The 15,872-nt window shown below is 35.0% G+C and overlaps 1 protein-coding gene across 1 annotated transcript in view; it reads right to left on the reverse strand.

Annotated features, from left to right (window-relative positions):
- LOC136034428 (protein LSM14 homolog car-1-like) overlaps positions 1 to 14,510 on the reverse strand; it is a 45,282-nt gene extending 30,772 nt beyond the window's left edge. The window contains exons 1-2 of the mRNA XM_065715603.1: positions 14,296 to 14,510; positions 5,240 to 5,424 (exon numbers count right to left, since the gene is read on the reverse strand). Coding sequence (XP_065571675.1) covers positions 5,240 to 5,424; positions 14,296 to 14,425 — 315 coding nt within the window. The 5' untranslated portion in view covers positions 14,426 to 14,510. The remainder of the gene's footprint in view (positions 1 to 5,239; positions 5,425 to 14,295) is intronic.
- Between the last annotated feature and the right edge of the window lie 1,362 nt (positions 14,511 to 15,872).

The raw sequence follows: 15,872 nt of genomic DNA on the forward strand, positions 1-15,872 counted from the left end.
ATGTTTTGGAAATTAGTTCAGCTAGGTAAATGAAACTCTCAGGAATGCATCCAGAGCCTGAATTATCTCACAAGAAGATATTCTGAAGCAGTTATCCTTCCAGAGGGCACTGAACTTTGACGATCTGTAAACATCTTTGTGTTACAAAAATGAAAGCTAACGAAAAAGATGTTCTTCTCAAGAGAAACACAAGCAGTGCTTCTTCGCAAAATATCAATTTATAAGGTTTTTTGAAAGGTCTATAAGTCTGTTCCTTGGAAAAATCGAGTATATGGCTTTAGATTCTACTGAAATAACAAGTTACATTTTCAAAAATTAAAGCCAATGAGAAAATAAATTGAAAACTTAAAATAAACACAAACCGTTGATTTGTCAGAATTTTGATGGGTATGAAGTCTTCTACTCCACGCCCCCCTCCCCAACGGGTGGACATAGAATCTTAGCAATATCTTACTAATACTAAATACTAATAATAGCTCACTGCAGCACTAAGCCGCCTGAGGACAACACAGCTACACACGTTCCTCCTCCAACCTAATCTATTCAAGACCTCTCTCTTAACACCCTCCCAGGAAGTTCCCGTTTCCTTTAAATCTTTTGTCATCCTTCATCTGCACAACATGGCCTAGCCATTTCAACCTTTTTTTCATTATAGCCCAGTAAAGCGAGATTGCACCACATTTTTCGTACAACCTACTGTTTGAAATACGGTCAGTCAGCCGGGTACCCAGAACAATCCGTAGGCAATTTCTCTGAAAAACATTTAGTAATTTTCATCCGCTTTTCGAATCGCCCATGCTTCTGAGCCATATTTGAGAACAGTCATCACTGTAGCTTCCGATATTCTAATCTTGGTTTGCAGACTCATCTTCCTATCCTTCTAAACTTTTTTAAACTCTGAAGACACCCCGACCCTTGGCTATTCTACTTTTAACATCTTCACCGCTCCCACCGTCTTTACTAATAATACTACCAAGTTAAATGAAGCTGCCAACCTGATCAATCTTTTCGTTACCCAACGTCACCTTTTCATCTTCACTTATTCCTAGCCTTAGTGACTTAGTCTTCTTAACAATAATTTTCAAACCTATTCTAGCACCCTGAACTCGCAAAACCTCTAAAAATTCGTTCATTTTGCTCACACTATCATCTAGTATGCTTAAATCATCAGCATAATCTAAGTCCAGGAGTCCGTTTGATTTTGTGGTCTCCAATTGCCTTTCCTGCGCTCCTTAAGACGAAGTCCATCAAAATGATCCATATAAAGGAGGATAGAACACAACCCCGCTTAACTCCTGATTTAATACAAAACCAGTTGCTAACCTCATTTCCTTAACCGCAGCAGTATTATTCTCGTACATAGCACAAATCACTTTAATGTCTTTGCTGGTATACCATATAATGAAAAAATAGATTGAAAGCTTTAAATAAACACAAAGCGTTGATTTGTGAAAATGTTGATAGGTATGAAGTCTTCTACTCCACGCCCCTCCCCTAAAGGATGGAAATGAAAATATATATTGAAAACTTAAAATAAACACAAAACGTTGATTTGTCAGAATTTTGATGGGTATAAAGTCTTCTACTCCACGCCCCCCAAAGGGTGGACATAGAATCTTAGCAATATCTTCCCAGTAAAAATTTTTGGTCCTCACACAAGAAGTGTTACTTTGTCTCTTGACCAATCCCCCTTACCTCCTGTATCCGTCCCCTCATCTTCTGTATACACGATCTAGGAACTTAGCCATGGAGGCAGGGAAAGTGGCAGATGAAAAAGATCAATATACATTTGGATGACTTCTTGTGCCAGGATTAATTTGCAAAAGGTACGTAAGAGCAGTAGCTCCACTAGTATGAAACAGCTACTGTATGCCCATGATCACCAAACCAGAACTATAGAACACAGGCATGTACATGAGCCTATGGCTGTGCCTGCTTTTGAGCAAAAAACAAATTACAGTGTTACTCCTGCTGGACTTTTTAATCATAAAACTGAAGGGTTTCTTGCTGCCAGCCCGGATTGTTTATGTATTTAGTGTTCAAATAATTACCCACTCCCCTACCCAAAGCAAATACTTTTGAATTCGACTTCCAACGATTTTTGCAGTTGTTTGTACATTAATACTTTTCTGGCCAATGCTCCTCCCCCCCGGATGATTTCCTCCCTTGACAGTTCCCCCTCGAAAAATTTTCCCTGCGAGTAAAAGTTCATTCATTTAATAGAATTACAAGTCAAACAAGATTCCTTCTCTTGTACATTTTTTTCTCCCGTCAAGGTGTGATGCATTCGTAAACACAAATGTGCTTTCATTCATTCATTAGGAAATGTTTTACTAATCAACCCCTAAAGTCTTGATTGATATTGAGCACAAACCGCCCTGGAGAGGTTGTTAACTGAAGCTTTGTCCTTTGACAAATTCACCGACAAGAGAGAGATATTGAAAGTTGACCAATAAATTTTAGGTACCACATCACCGAGGTATACATTCACTCTAAAAACAAGTCATTTTGTGACAATCCAAAAAATTACACACAAAAAAACAAAAAACAAACAAGATGCTCATATCTCTGGACTCACCAGTCTCAGTGCTATCCATTCTCCAAGCCAAAAATTATGATATTACACGAACTTCTTATGGGAGAAGAATCTAAGTTTAATTAAAAACAAGAGCTAAGAGCTCATATGGCACTTGTGACAAGGCGAGAAGAGCTAAGAGCCAAGAGATCATATGGTATGAGCTCTAACAAAATTCTATGAATCAATACATTGATTTAAAAAGGAAAATAAGTCACGATGTCCTTCTAAATATCAAAATTCATTAAGATCCGATCACCCACTCGTAAGTTATAAATACCTAATTTTTTCTAATTTTCCCTCTCCCTTTAGCCCCCCAGATGGTCGAATCTGGGAAAACGACTTTATCAAGTCAAATTGTGCAGCTCCCTGACACACCTATCAATTTTCATCGTCCTAGCACGTCCAGAAGCACCAAACTCGCCAAATCACTGAACCCCTCCCCCAACTCCCCCAAAGAGAGCGAATCCAGTACGATTCTGTCAATCACGTATCAAGGACATTTGTTTATTCTATCCACCAAGCTTCATCCCGATTCCTACACTCCAAGTGTTTTTCCAAGATTTCCCCCTCCAACTCCCCCCAATGTCAAACGATCTGGTAGGGATTTGAAATAAGAGCTCTGAGACATGAATTCTTTCTAAAAATCCAATTTCATTAAGATCTGATCATCTATTCGTAGGATAAAAATACCCCAATTTTCACGTTTTCCAAGAATTCCGGTTACCCCCTCCAACTCCCCCCAACGTCACAGGATTTGGTCGGAATTTAAATAAGAACTTTAAAGCACAAGATCCTTCTAAATATCAAATTTCATTAAGATCTGGTCACCCTTTCGTAAGTTACAAATACCTCAATTTTCAAAATTACCCCCCTCCAATTCCACCAAAGAGAGCAGATCCGGTCCGGTTATGTCAGCCACGTATCTTAGACAGGTTTTTATTCTTCCCATCCAGTTTCATCCTGATCTCACCGCTTTAAGTATTTTCTAAGATTTCTCGGTCCCCCCCAACTGCCCCCCCCCCCCCCCATTACGCTTGATCCGATTGAGATTTAAAATAAGAGATCTGAGTTACGAGGTCCTTCTAAATATGAAGTTTCATGAAGATCCGATCACTCATTCGTAAGTTAAAAATACGTCATTTTTTCTTATTTTTCAGAATTAACCCCCCCCCCCCCAATATATCGGATTCGTTCCAATTATGTAAATCACGTATGTAAAACTTCTACTTATTTTTTCCACCAACTTTCATCCCGATCCCTCCAATCTAAGCGTTTTCCATGATTTTAGGTTCCCCCACCCCAAACTTCCCCCAACGTCACCAGATCCAGTCAGGATTTAAAATAAGAGCTTTGAGACACGATATCCTTCTAAATATCAAATTTCATTGAGATCCGATAACCCGTTCGTAAGTTAAAAATACCTCATTTTTTCAAATTTTTCAGAAATACCCCCCCCCCCCAACTATCCCAAAGAGAGCGGATCCGTTCCGTTTATGTCAATCATGTATCTAGCACTTGTGTCTATTTTTCCCACCAAGTTTCATCCCGATCCCTCCACTCTAAGTGTTTTCCAAGTTTTAGGTTTCCCCCTCCCAACTCCCCTCCAATGTCACCAGATCCGGTCGGGATTTAAAATAAGAGCTCTAAGACACGCTATCCTTCTAAACATCAAATTTCATTGAGATCCGATCACCCGTTCGTAAGTTAAAAGTACCTCATTTTTTCTAATTTTTCAGAATTACCCCCCCCCCCCCAACTACCCCAAAGAGAGCGGATCCGTTACGATTATGTCAATCATGTATCTGGGACTTGTGCTTATTTTTCCCATCAAATTTCATCCCGATCCCCCCACTCTAAGTGTTTTCCAAGATTTTAGGTTTTCCCCCCTCCAACTCCCCCAAATGTCATCAGATCCGGTCGCGATTTAAAATAAGAGCTCTGAGACGCAATATCATTCCAAACATCAAATTTCATTAAGATCCCATCACCCATTCATAAGTTAAAAATACTTAATTTTTTCTATTTTTTCCGAATTAACCGGCCCCCCACTCCCCCCCAGATGGTCAAATTGGAAAAACGACTATTTCTAATTTAAGCTGGTCCCGTCCCTGATACGCCTGCCAAATTTCATCGTCCTAGCTTACCTGGAAGTGCCTAAAGTAGCAAAACCGGGACCGACAGACAGACAGAAAGACAGAATTGGCGATTGCTATATGTCACTTGGTTAATACCAAGTGCCATAAAAATAGAATAAATTGTCCCCTTTTCAAAATTTTCAATGAATAATCAACGTATTTTTAATCTAAAAACTATTCAAACCAAATTTAAAAAACATAGTTTGGTAGAGAGATTGAACTTCATCTCAGCAACGGAATGACATCAAAATTGTTTTCTGCCAATTATACACCAAAAGTGTAGGAGAGCAGCAAAATAAGACACAGGGAACATACGCTTTAAGAGAGTAGAAATTACTTTTCCAGCCTAAAATGTCAAAATATCACCTGTTTATTCCAGAGTTGTTTTGGCACACAGGTTCTTTGCATGGATCTTGAAACAAAAACCAAAGAAACAAAAATAAATCTTGGATTACTCCTAACCAAGGCACAATTCATAATGAAGAGTATTTAAACTTGAGAAAAAGATTTAACATGAGACATTTACCTGAACTTGAATTATAGCAGGATCAATTGGTGCTGTTCTTTCAGGCGGAGGAGGTCTTGCCTTTGGTGCCTCACATAGCCTAATATCTTTGATATCAGAAGCTCTGAATAAAATAAGCTCAAAGATTTCCTCTCTAGGTGCTACAACATGTTCTGCTGGTCGATCTTCTGTACCATAGGATTGTACTAGAAAAGAATAATAATAAAAAAATAACACATTAAAATGGACATATGACATTTACTACTACAACAAATCACTGCAACAACATGCCACCTGAGGCAAACACAGGTATGCACACTCTTCCATCCCAATCTTTTCAAAGCCTCCCTGTTAACACCCTCCCAAGAAGTCCAAATCTCGCTTTAATTTTTCTTTACTTCTGCCCACCCAATTTGGAGACAGCCTTCTCGTTGTTTGGTCAACAAGGACAATCTTTGATTATCAGCACAAATTATCCTTGAAAATTCAGCAAACTTTAGCACAAATCCACATTTCTCAATATCTCTGGAAGAATTGCAGCAAACATGCTAACAAAATTGTGCATTGGTCAGGAATTACGTATTTTTTTCTCATTTTAAGCTTTTATTTTTGAAGGATAAATAAAAATGAATAGTGGTGTTAGCTGCTGTAACCTATAAGAGGTTAGAATTTAAATTTGTAGTGCAGAAATACAAGTAACAAAAGGTAAACTCATTAGAAAGTATAGAAAGCATTTTAATACAGTGAAAATTTAAAAAAATACATATTTTGGCTCTATATCTAAGGGCAATCATCAGCAAAGCAAACGATAAATATAAAATTAGACTTACAATAAAATATGTAACAATTGAAACTAAAACCAAAATTAAAATAGTCCAAACATAATTTGCAAAAATAATTTTTTTTTTACTATTAAATCACAATATTAACAGGTTCTAAGAAGTATAGTAATGCTAAAACCTACAAGCTATAACAAGTATGTAGAAGGGTCTATTAAAGAAACACAGGGGAAATAGATCATTGGACTGATTCCTACAGCCTAGCTAGGATACACCATTCACACCACCCCATTTCTACTCAAAAATTCAGACATTTTTTACAAATGAACAGCAACAATGTCATCATTTTAATGGGAGTTTCAAGCTGTTTGCCTAATCCTTACCCTGTACCATTTTGAATGTATTACAGAGAACAAAATCAAATTGGCTGGCTGATCATCACCCAGCACAAACAAGAAAATACTATCTAAGTTGGCCTTGGAAGATTCGAATGCACCATTTTCATTAATTCATTTCTTCCATTAAGGGAGACTGGGGATGACCTGGACAGGATATTTTGAAACCAATTAGTTTTTATGTAGTTCTGAATTTTTTTTCGAATTTTTCAAACCTTCAAATTGTTTTTTTGAAGAGGAAATTTTTTCTTCCTCATGGTCTAGAACAAAATCCTATTCATGGGGTTGGATTGCTGTAGTATTGGTTCACATACTGTGCTAAAATATCATGTTTGGAGTCTTTTTCAAGTATATGTGAAATTATAAAAATAAAAACATAAGCTTAGGATATATAAGAGTGAGAATATTACCATTAGAATGACATCCAATTTACTACAGTCTATGCAAGCTAACACTGTAGTCAAAGACTAAACCTAGGTTGGCTCTTTTGGTTCTTCTGAAGTTCAATTGTCAAGGAAGTTTCTAAGCCATGTTGTTCCTTGCTGACATTTGCCTTACCTGGAATCTCTGGAACCATGAATTTCTGTCCACTTCTTCTCATGGAAGAAATTATGAAATCATCTTGATTGATACTTTTTATTTGAACAGCACAAAAAATCTCTGCACAATTCTTGCTAAGCACTTGCCAAAATAAAATTGTTTTGAACAATTGATTCATGATCAAAGGACTTGATGCCTTTCAGGTCACCAAAATGAAGTAAGCCATCAGTCAAAATGTTGTAGAGATCAAGAAATTTGCTATCACTGCTTTCAATAATCTGTAGTGACTCTTCATGCCTTTTTTGGGATCTTCTTTGCTTTTGTTTTCTTACTGGGTCTATTTCATCTTCTTCAGATATGATGGTAATTATTTAGGTGCATCCACAATTGGATACCTGGAGAAATCTGTAAAAGGTAAGTGGGAAGTGTGCAAAAGCAGAGGATGCCCCCCCTTCCTGGCTGGAGGGCCTTGAGACAGAGATCATCACCAACTGTTCAGATTTTAAGAGTCTAGTGCTGTATTCTCTATCTTATCTTGAATTATGGGCTTGTCACACAAAAACCCTAGGCTAAAAGTAGGCAGAGAGGGGAAAGACAAAATTTGTTTAGTTGTGACTGTAGGTCTTCTTTTGGTCCATGATAACTATTTGTTGGAAAAAACTTTTGATCCAAAAAATATCCCTATTGAATCATGTTGCAAAAAAGAAGAAAAAAAAGCAGACACAATGTTCCTTCGGCTAATTTTTTTTTTCAGAAAACACTGTGAAGTAAGCTCTGCTACTTCATAGGTCGAAATTTACAGTTGGAATTGGTTATTCAGACCAGGTGGATATATGAATTGTGGTTATCCAGATGTAGAAGAATGGGGGATGTTTTGTCCAGTTTTGTATCTTTCAGAAAATGCTTAACAAGTTCCTGGAAGGGTTACTAATGACTCATATGCTTTGGTTAGTAAGACCAAGCAACACAGTGATTCCCCACTAAGCATGCAAGCTTGGTAGATGGCTGATAGGTATCCCATATGAAGATGTATCCCAGAGGTTTATTGGCACAAGACACTCCACATAGGCAGACTATTGTCACAATTTCACCACATTCAATGGAGTTAGGGAGTGAAACTTTCTCAAACATCATTAGAGCCAAAATTTGATATAAAGGCAGAATAGTTGGGACTTTTGTCTCATCAACATTCCATATTCTATCAGGTGTGTGCTTTTCTTTGAAACTTGGATTGACACTTGTAAGTTTCCATACCAACAAGGTTAAAGCCACTTGTTCTTGCTTGTCTGGTCTCTTTGGTAGATATAAGTGGTAAGTCCTTCTTCCTCTTCATAAACAAGGTCAACCAGTCTTTTGATTTACTTTGTTTCTTTGACAAGCCTTACAGAGTAATGACAGCAGTTGTGACATCTATATGAGGTTGTAAAATTGAGCAAAATTAACAATGAGAAAACACACAATCAATTGGAGAAGAACAACTCTAATAGACTTAGATTCAATTTAAGCATCCTAGATAAAAATTGGAGCAAAATGAATGAAGTTCTGGAGATTTTGAAAGTTCAGGTTGCTAGGATAGGTTTGAAAATTAATTTAATAAGACTAAGTTGCTAAGGCTATGAATGAGTGATGATGAAAAGGTGACAATGGGTAACAAAAAGATTGATTAAGCAGGAAACCATTAAGGCTCTGGATGCATTCCTTGGTTTTATTTACCTAACTTAACTACTTTATAAGATAGCAAAATGTCCATAAACTAGAACTTTATTTGATCCACAATTATGTAAGACAAAGTATTTTAGAATGCTTAAAAACGGACCTAGTTTCTAGAATTTGAGGTTAAGGTGGAGAATTTTACATTACTGGCCTACAACTAAGGTTAATGTTACCACTCAATGCCCTTTTTATGCTCTTTCTGAATATAATAGTGGTTTTACTTAAAAATTCAATTTTATCCCATTAAGATGACACCCTTTTCTCTTATTTTTGGCTTAATACAAGTATCTAAAAATAACAATTCACACTTCTTGATATCTAGAATAATTACAGTTAACACATTTCAATTGCAGCTTGACTATACTTAATCTCTAACCATTAACAGGGGGGGAGTGGGTTTGTCTTTAAAGGGCTCTTCAATTCATTTTTTTTTCAATTCAACTCATATTATTTACACTCAATTACCAAAAACATAAACAACTCTCCCATGAAGGGCACAACCCTGTCCTGTGCGGGAGTGCATGCCATTTATTTAACTAATCATCAACAATAATACACATCTCCTATATTTCTATATTATATGTTTCCTATGTGTTTTATTTGTCTCAATTCTGTTAATTCAATTTATAGGTACAATAGTTTAAACAACAGTGATGGTAACAGCTTAAAATAAACACAACAATTTTTTAATTGTTTGTTCAATTGGATCCATGATGAGTTAATGCCTGTGGGTGTATTATTTTAGCAAAATGAAGTTATAGTAAATGACAAGTTTTTAATCCTTTTCTAGAGATAAAAATGAGAAAAAAAGTACTATCTTAGAGGGTTAATAAAGAGCTTCAAATTGAATTTCCAAGTAAACCAATTTAGAAAGCACACAACTACATTTTTCTAGAAAAATGTTAGCACACAACTACATTTTAGAAAGCACACAAAAAAGGTACTCAGTGGTGTGTTCACCTTCTTTGTAAGTGAGTAATGTAAACCCTCCTCCCTACTGAATTTGAGTATTTCTGGTACTAGTGTAGTAGTTGGTCCTCCTCAAAGAAAATAACCTAAAATTCTGAAAAAAAACTTCAAAATAATTGTTTATATCATTCTTAAAAGCATTTCACTCACCTCCCCCTAATAGTCAAATTTGCCTATTTATTCTCCATGAATTTTCTATAAGCTACATAGTTTTCCTCTGGATGCATTTAATGACAAACAAGCAACATCAAAATAATCTAGCAATGGGAAAACCCTCAGAGAATAAATAATTTGGGTAAATATGGAGCAGTTTAAATTACTGACCCAGAAATCAGGTGAAGACATTGCCCAATGCTTTTTATACTCTTTCTGAATGCAATGATTGCTTAACTTGGATATTCAATTTTAAGCCATTTCTGGACACTTGAAGATGACAATTTTTCCTTAAGGGTTTTTCATCTTACTTACCAATTTCAAGCTTACTACTTGATCATAGATCCATTTTTAGAAAGTTTTGTAATCCACAAGAAGTGGTTTGTTGTGATTAAGTTAGTTAAAATATAGTTTAAATCAATTCTGCACTGTTTTCTTCTATGTCTGTAAGGCTGCTTAAAGACTTCATTTATGACTAGGCCTAAATGCAAAAAAAAAGAGAAAAAAGAAAAGAAAAAAAGACTCCACTGTTTAAGTGGCCTAACAGAATAAGAAGAAAAGATTGCAGTATTGATTTAAGTGTTTTTATCCAAAATTAATGTGATAAATAAATGCTTGTGGATTATACAATTTTCAAAATGGAATTATAATCAAAAAGTAAGTTTGAAATTAGTAAGTTAAAGATTACAGATAAAAATTTACAATGTTCAAAGGGCTCAAAATTGGATTTCTGATTAAAGTGATTATTATGTTTAGAGAGAGCATAAAAAGGTAGCAGCCTCAGTGGCATGTTCACCTTACTCCTAGGTCTGTAACTTTAAACTACTTCATATCTACCATAATTGGGACTATGTATCCAAGGTATTTTAGGGGAGGGGGGAGAGAGTAAAATAAAACACCTTAAGGGATTATAACAGTGAGCATTCTAGAATTATTGGTAAATTTGGGGCACTCTACATTTCTCATCTACAAATAAAGTGAAGATACTGCTCAATGCCTTTTATTGATGCTATTTCTGAATAAAGGCCTAATTGTTTTTGCTAAAAATTCAAAATTCAGACAATGATAGAACCTAAAAATGATAACTTTTTCTCTTATTTTTAGCTACATTACAGGATTGGAAACAATAATTCTTTATTCATATGCCAAAATATAGCCCAAATTATGTATTTCCTATCAAGCATAAATACAGAGCCTTAATTTGGGAGGGGTGGCAGTGCCAAAAGGAGAGTGCAACATCCTTCTTCTAGAAATTTGTTTAAAATAATTAAAAGGCCAGGTTTGCTATTGACATGACATAATGTAAGAGAATAGAAGATCAACTGGCTCACTTACCAGTTGCCAGAATGGAAGATCATCTGCCATTTGAAAACCTTTGTTGAGAATGTGATTGCCACACATCAATATCCATTGGCCACTCAGAGGCAACCCCAGTCAAAGGGAAGAAGACCATCACAGGATTGTAAGTTTGTAATACAAGATGAATGAACAAGATCTAAGTGCCTAGGCACCAACATGAGTGACTTCTATCAAAATAGGACAAAAACATATAGAAAATCCTCTCTCAAAATGCAATGTCAGAGAATGTACCCATTATTTAAATGACAATGTTTGAGGATGAGGTGATTATTTTTAATGTTGTTACTGGGGAAAAAGACAAGCTGTGTTGAGGCTACAAAACTTATCCTAATCAAGGTGAAAAGCAGATCTGGCAAAAGATTGACAGAAGAGAAACAGTGTGTTTTGATGCAGTGGACAACAAACTCTTTAGCCAATTTGATTTTTGTCCAAATTTTTTCTCTATGAGACTGGAAGAGAACTTAATCAGGTTCAGAATATGATGTCAAGAAAAAAGGGACAAATGGGTAAAGGGTGTGATAAATGGTGCAAGTATACCTAGCCCTACCAGCAGGAAATACATTTTTCAATGAATATTACTACTCAAAGGACCTTATGAGGTATGCCAGAAAGGATAGTTGGCCTTATGGTGCCCTGCAACAAAAAATAAGTATGACCATGTCTCATGTCCAGGGAGATATACTCACTCAACTACTGACATAGACTTGGCAGAAGAAATTGAGAAGCAAAATTTTTAACTCCTGATTGGTTAGAGGCAACAAATGATTCTTAAATCTCTTTACAGTAGGATGCAAAGTCATTCAGCATAAAGAAAAATACTACCTTGACCCTCATAATAATGACAGCCATCTCTTTATAGTAGGATGTAAAGCCATACAGCATATAAAAAGATACAAGTTTGACCCTCATAATAGATGGCAAGCCAGTATCTTCATCACAGCTCTAAGCTATTTCAGTGTCCCATATAAGGTAGACATTTGATGCCTGGCAGATGAACTGACATCATTGTCAGGGTACTTCACATAATGTTTTATGGCTGCTAGCAATGAGGTAAACATTTATAGCATTGGTGAAGGACTAGGTTTTTCAAGTTCAGTGATGGGAAATAAGATTGATTGTATTTGGACATAAGGACATAAGCACAGCATTATCACTGTTAAACCTTGATGTTTTGTAAAATAATAAATAGTGCACTATATGAGGGTGTATTGCAATGCGTGAATTGTATTGTAAAAATTGTCTGGTTCTTCCTCCCCTGTTAAATAATTGTAAATTAAAATTTTAAATATAAAAATGTGTAAGAAGGATTTATTGGATTTTGTATTATTTTATGGTTGAATAGTCAAAATATGTATAATATAGTTTACTTATTATTTGCTGGGGGGTATATATTTAAGTTTTTATTTTTTGTTGATATTGGATTTACCATTTGTTTTTATATATGTTTGTTAATGAAAGCAAGTTGTTAGTCTGTTGAATTCAATTATATTTCAAATTTGGTAATTTTTTTATACATATGATGAAAGTGTATTGATTTTTTTTTAAATATATTTTTTTGTAATTTTTGATGCCACTACAATGAGGAATTTCTTAAGGATGGTAGGACATCCCTCCTTATGTAGGAAGTGTAATGATTTTTTTAGTTGTAATATTTTTGGTTTTGTACACTTTCTGAATTTTTGACTATTTCAAATCCTGTATTTATAATTGGAATAGTTGATATTTTATGATTTTTGACAGGGTATTAGACTAATTGTTAGTTTGTGTGTAGTAGATTAATCAGTACAATTAAGCATGATTGTGAAGATAGTGGGTCAATCTAAAATCATCTAGAATTTTCTTTTTTTTTGGTTTGTCTAGATTGATGATAAAACAAAAAAAAAGATCCTAGAGCATAGAGAAGAAATTCCAGAAGCTCCATTCAATTACACCAACAACAAAACAATAACTATTTAACCTTTGTGTCTTGGGTCTGCACTCCCTTGTGTTCTCCCTAACAGCACAGGAACGTTTCAGTTTTACATTTATATTATATATCATCTTTGAACAATTTTATTACATTGATATGTTTCATTGTTTTTATTTCAAAAACAATCTATTTTTCAATTCTTTTCTTAATAGTATAATTTAGGAAAGATTCTTAAAAAATTATTAAGGGGGGATTGGCCTCATCACCCTCCCCTTGTGTCCATGCTTGTTTCAAATGCATTTTCTGGTTCTCAATTTCTTCATAGTCAATTCAATTTACAGGTAGACCAGTTCAAACAAGAGATGCTTACATAGACATTGGCTATAAGCACCATCTAAAATGACAGAAACAACTTTGATAAAATTCTTGTTGAGTGACTTCTTGCTGTCTCAGAAAGGGGTTAGGTTAGTAAAGTGAAACTTTTGGGGATAGGTCTACAGGCTAAAGTATATCCCAGGAAGGTATTTTAAAATACCAATCTCTACTCCTTCCCCCTCTAGAAAGCCCTGAATTTGCCTACATGACAGGTCTATACCTATTAAAATTTTGACAAAACAACATTTTACCTTAATTTTCAGTTACCAGTTGCTTTTTCTCTGCCTTTAGTTCTGAAAATGTAATTCCTGTTAAGTTATTTGAGTAGAACTCTGAGCCACATCAATGTTTTTTTTTTCAAAATTTAGGAGATGTATTTGCATATCTTTAAAACCATATAAGTTGGGATTGAGCAAAGTTGTGAAGCTGAAAACAATTTGGTTGTACTTCATTCAAGCAGAAGATCTATTTTGCAAGGTTTCACTTTTATAATGCACATATTTTAAAGGTCCCTCTAGAGGGAGAGTGAGTAGAGGTAGGTATTTCAAAATACCTTCCTGGGACATACTTTAGCCTGTAGACTCATCTCTGAATTTTTCATTTTCCTAACCTAACCCCTTTTATGAGATAGTAAGAAGACAATCAACTAGAATTTTACCAAAACTTTAATCTTTGAGGGTCCAAAAATGGCCTAAAATTGAAGTTGCACCAAGTGATTATTATATTAGGAGAGCATAAAAACATCAGTGAGTGGGGTTTTTCACTTCATTCATAGGTCCAAAACCTAGACTGCCCCAAATTTTTTATCAGAAATTCACCATTTTACCAAGCTTAATTACAATTTCGTCCCGATTATCATACTTAAGACAAGAAGTAATTGCATACCATAGGCAAGTGCAAGCCTTGCTTCATTAGGGTCAATAGAGTGTAGGATTCCTTCATATCGTATCTCAGCTTTAGATATTAGCCAGATTTTGCTTCCTATATATTGTTCACCAGCAGCAGGTGCAGCCATTTTCAGATTGCTTCGGATTTGCTAGTTCTTAAAATTCAAAACAAATTTGCGAGATTTCGTTGCTGGTATCTAGTATTTTATTGGTGTGTTATATAAAATGTAATCGCTTAATAATTAATTCTATTCCCTGATATATCATACTACTTTTATACATAGTTAGTTTGGTGCTAGGCCTATAATATGAAATATCTAATATACTCCTTTACACTAAGGTAAATCAGCGGCAGTAAAAAAATTTGAAGTTAATAATTCTGCATAGGTAGATTGATCTAAGAAAAAGCTAAGTTTTCTGAAGTAAAGAGCGTGACAATGTCAGAAGAGTGAAATAGAGCGCCAGTTTTCTAGAGTTCCGCAAATATAATAAAATATCACAACCAAGTTTATTTAAAATAGTTTTTCAAAATACGCTGCATAAACGGCAAAGTAGTAATTTTTGGTCATTCCAAGCAGTATTAAACTGCTTATTATAAGCAGTAAGTTTCAACTTCGCTCTTTACTTTCACCAGAAAGTAAAGTTGCTTAAACAAATTAATTTACTTAGGCAGCATGAAAGCGCTGCGTTTCAAAGACCAAATCTTACTTTCAATTTTTTTTAACTGCTGCTGATGTGCCTTAGCATTCAAGCACATCTTACTTTATTTTGTTTGCTTTTAGATCTCAAAAATATACGGAGTAAACTTTAAAAAATAATTTGTTCAACTTAGGCAAAATGCAATAAAAGATAACATGAGCTTTTGTTGGAATGGGGATAAAGTATAATATAAAGTGGTCATAATTCCTTTAAATCTTTCGTGTGTACCATCAAGGATGGAGACCAGAAAATTCAGTTCAGAAAAAATATAGGAGAGGGTAAAATATATTTCTTGCAATTCATAGGAAGAGAATTTTTTACGATGATAAAGTATGTAATTTTTTTCCAAAACTAGCTAAATAGGCAAAAAGAGGAGGGGTGATTTGCTTTCCTTGTAATTGACATCTCCTAGCAGAGCCAGGCTGAAAGAAAGTCGCCCATACATAGTACACTTCTGGAATAGAGTGCATTACGCATTACCAATCTGATCTGAAATTCTTCATTTTTTCTTTTAAGAAAATACGATACTGCCGAAAAAACGTAATTGCATCCATATTTATGCTAATGATATGATACAGTTGATTCTTTACCTTTTAGGAATTCCGTTTCTTATCTGTTTCATAACAAAAAAGACGTTTATTGTACAAGTCCAATTGTACTTCTATAAATTTTGTGAAGTATTTATACTGAATAGAATTGTAAGGAATCTCAAGTTGGAAAGATTCAGAGATGATAGATGCGGAAAGAGCAGGTGACGGATGAAAAATAATACAGTCAGGGACAGCATTAAATTCATAAGAAAGGTGAAATTCATCATCAAATGGTGGAGATTTCTCTGCCGGAAAAATTCGACATTTTCGATTTTTTCTTTTTTTT

Source organism: Artemia franciscana, chromosome 13 (assembly GCF_032884065.1).
Source record: "Artemia franciscana chromosome 13, ASM3288406v1, whole genome shotgun sequence".
Taxonomy (NCBI): Eukaryota; Metazoa; Arthropoda; class Branchiopoda; order Anostraca; family Artemiidae; genus Artemia; species Artemia franciscana.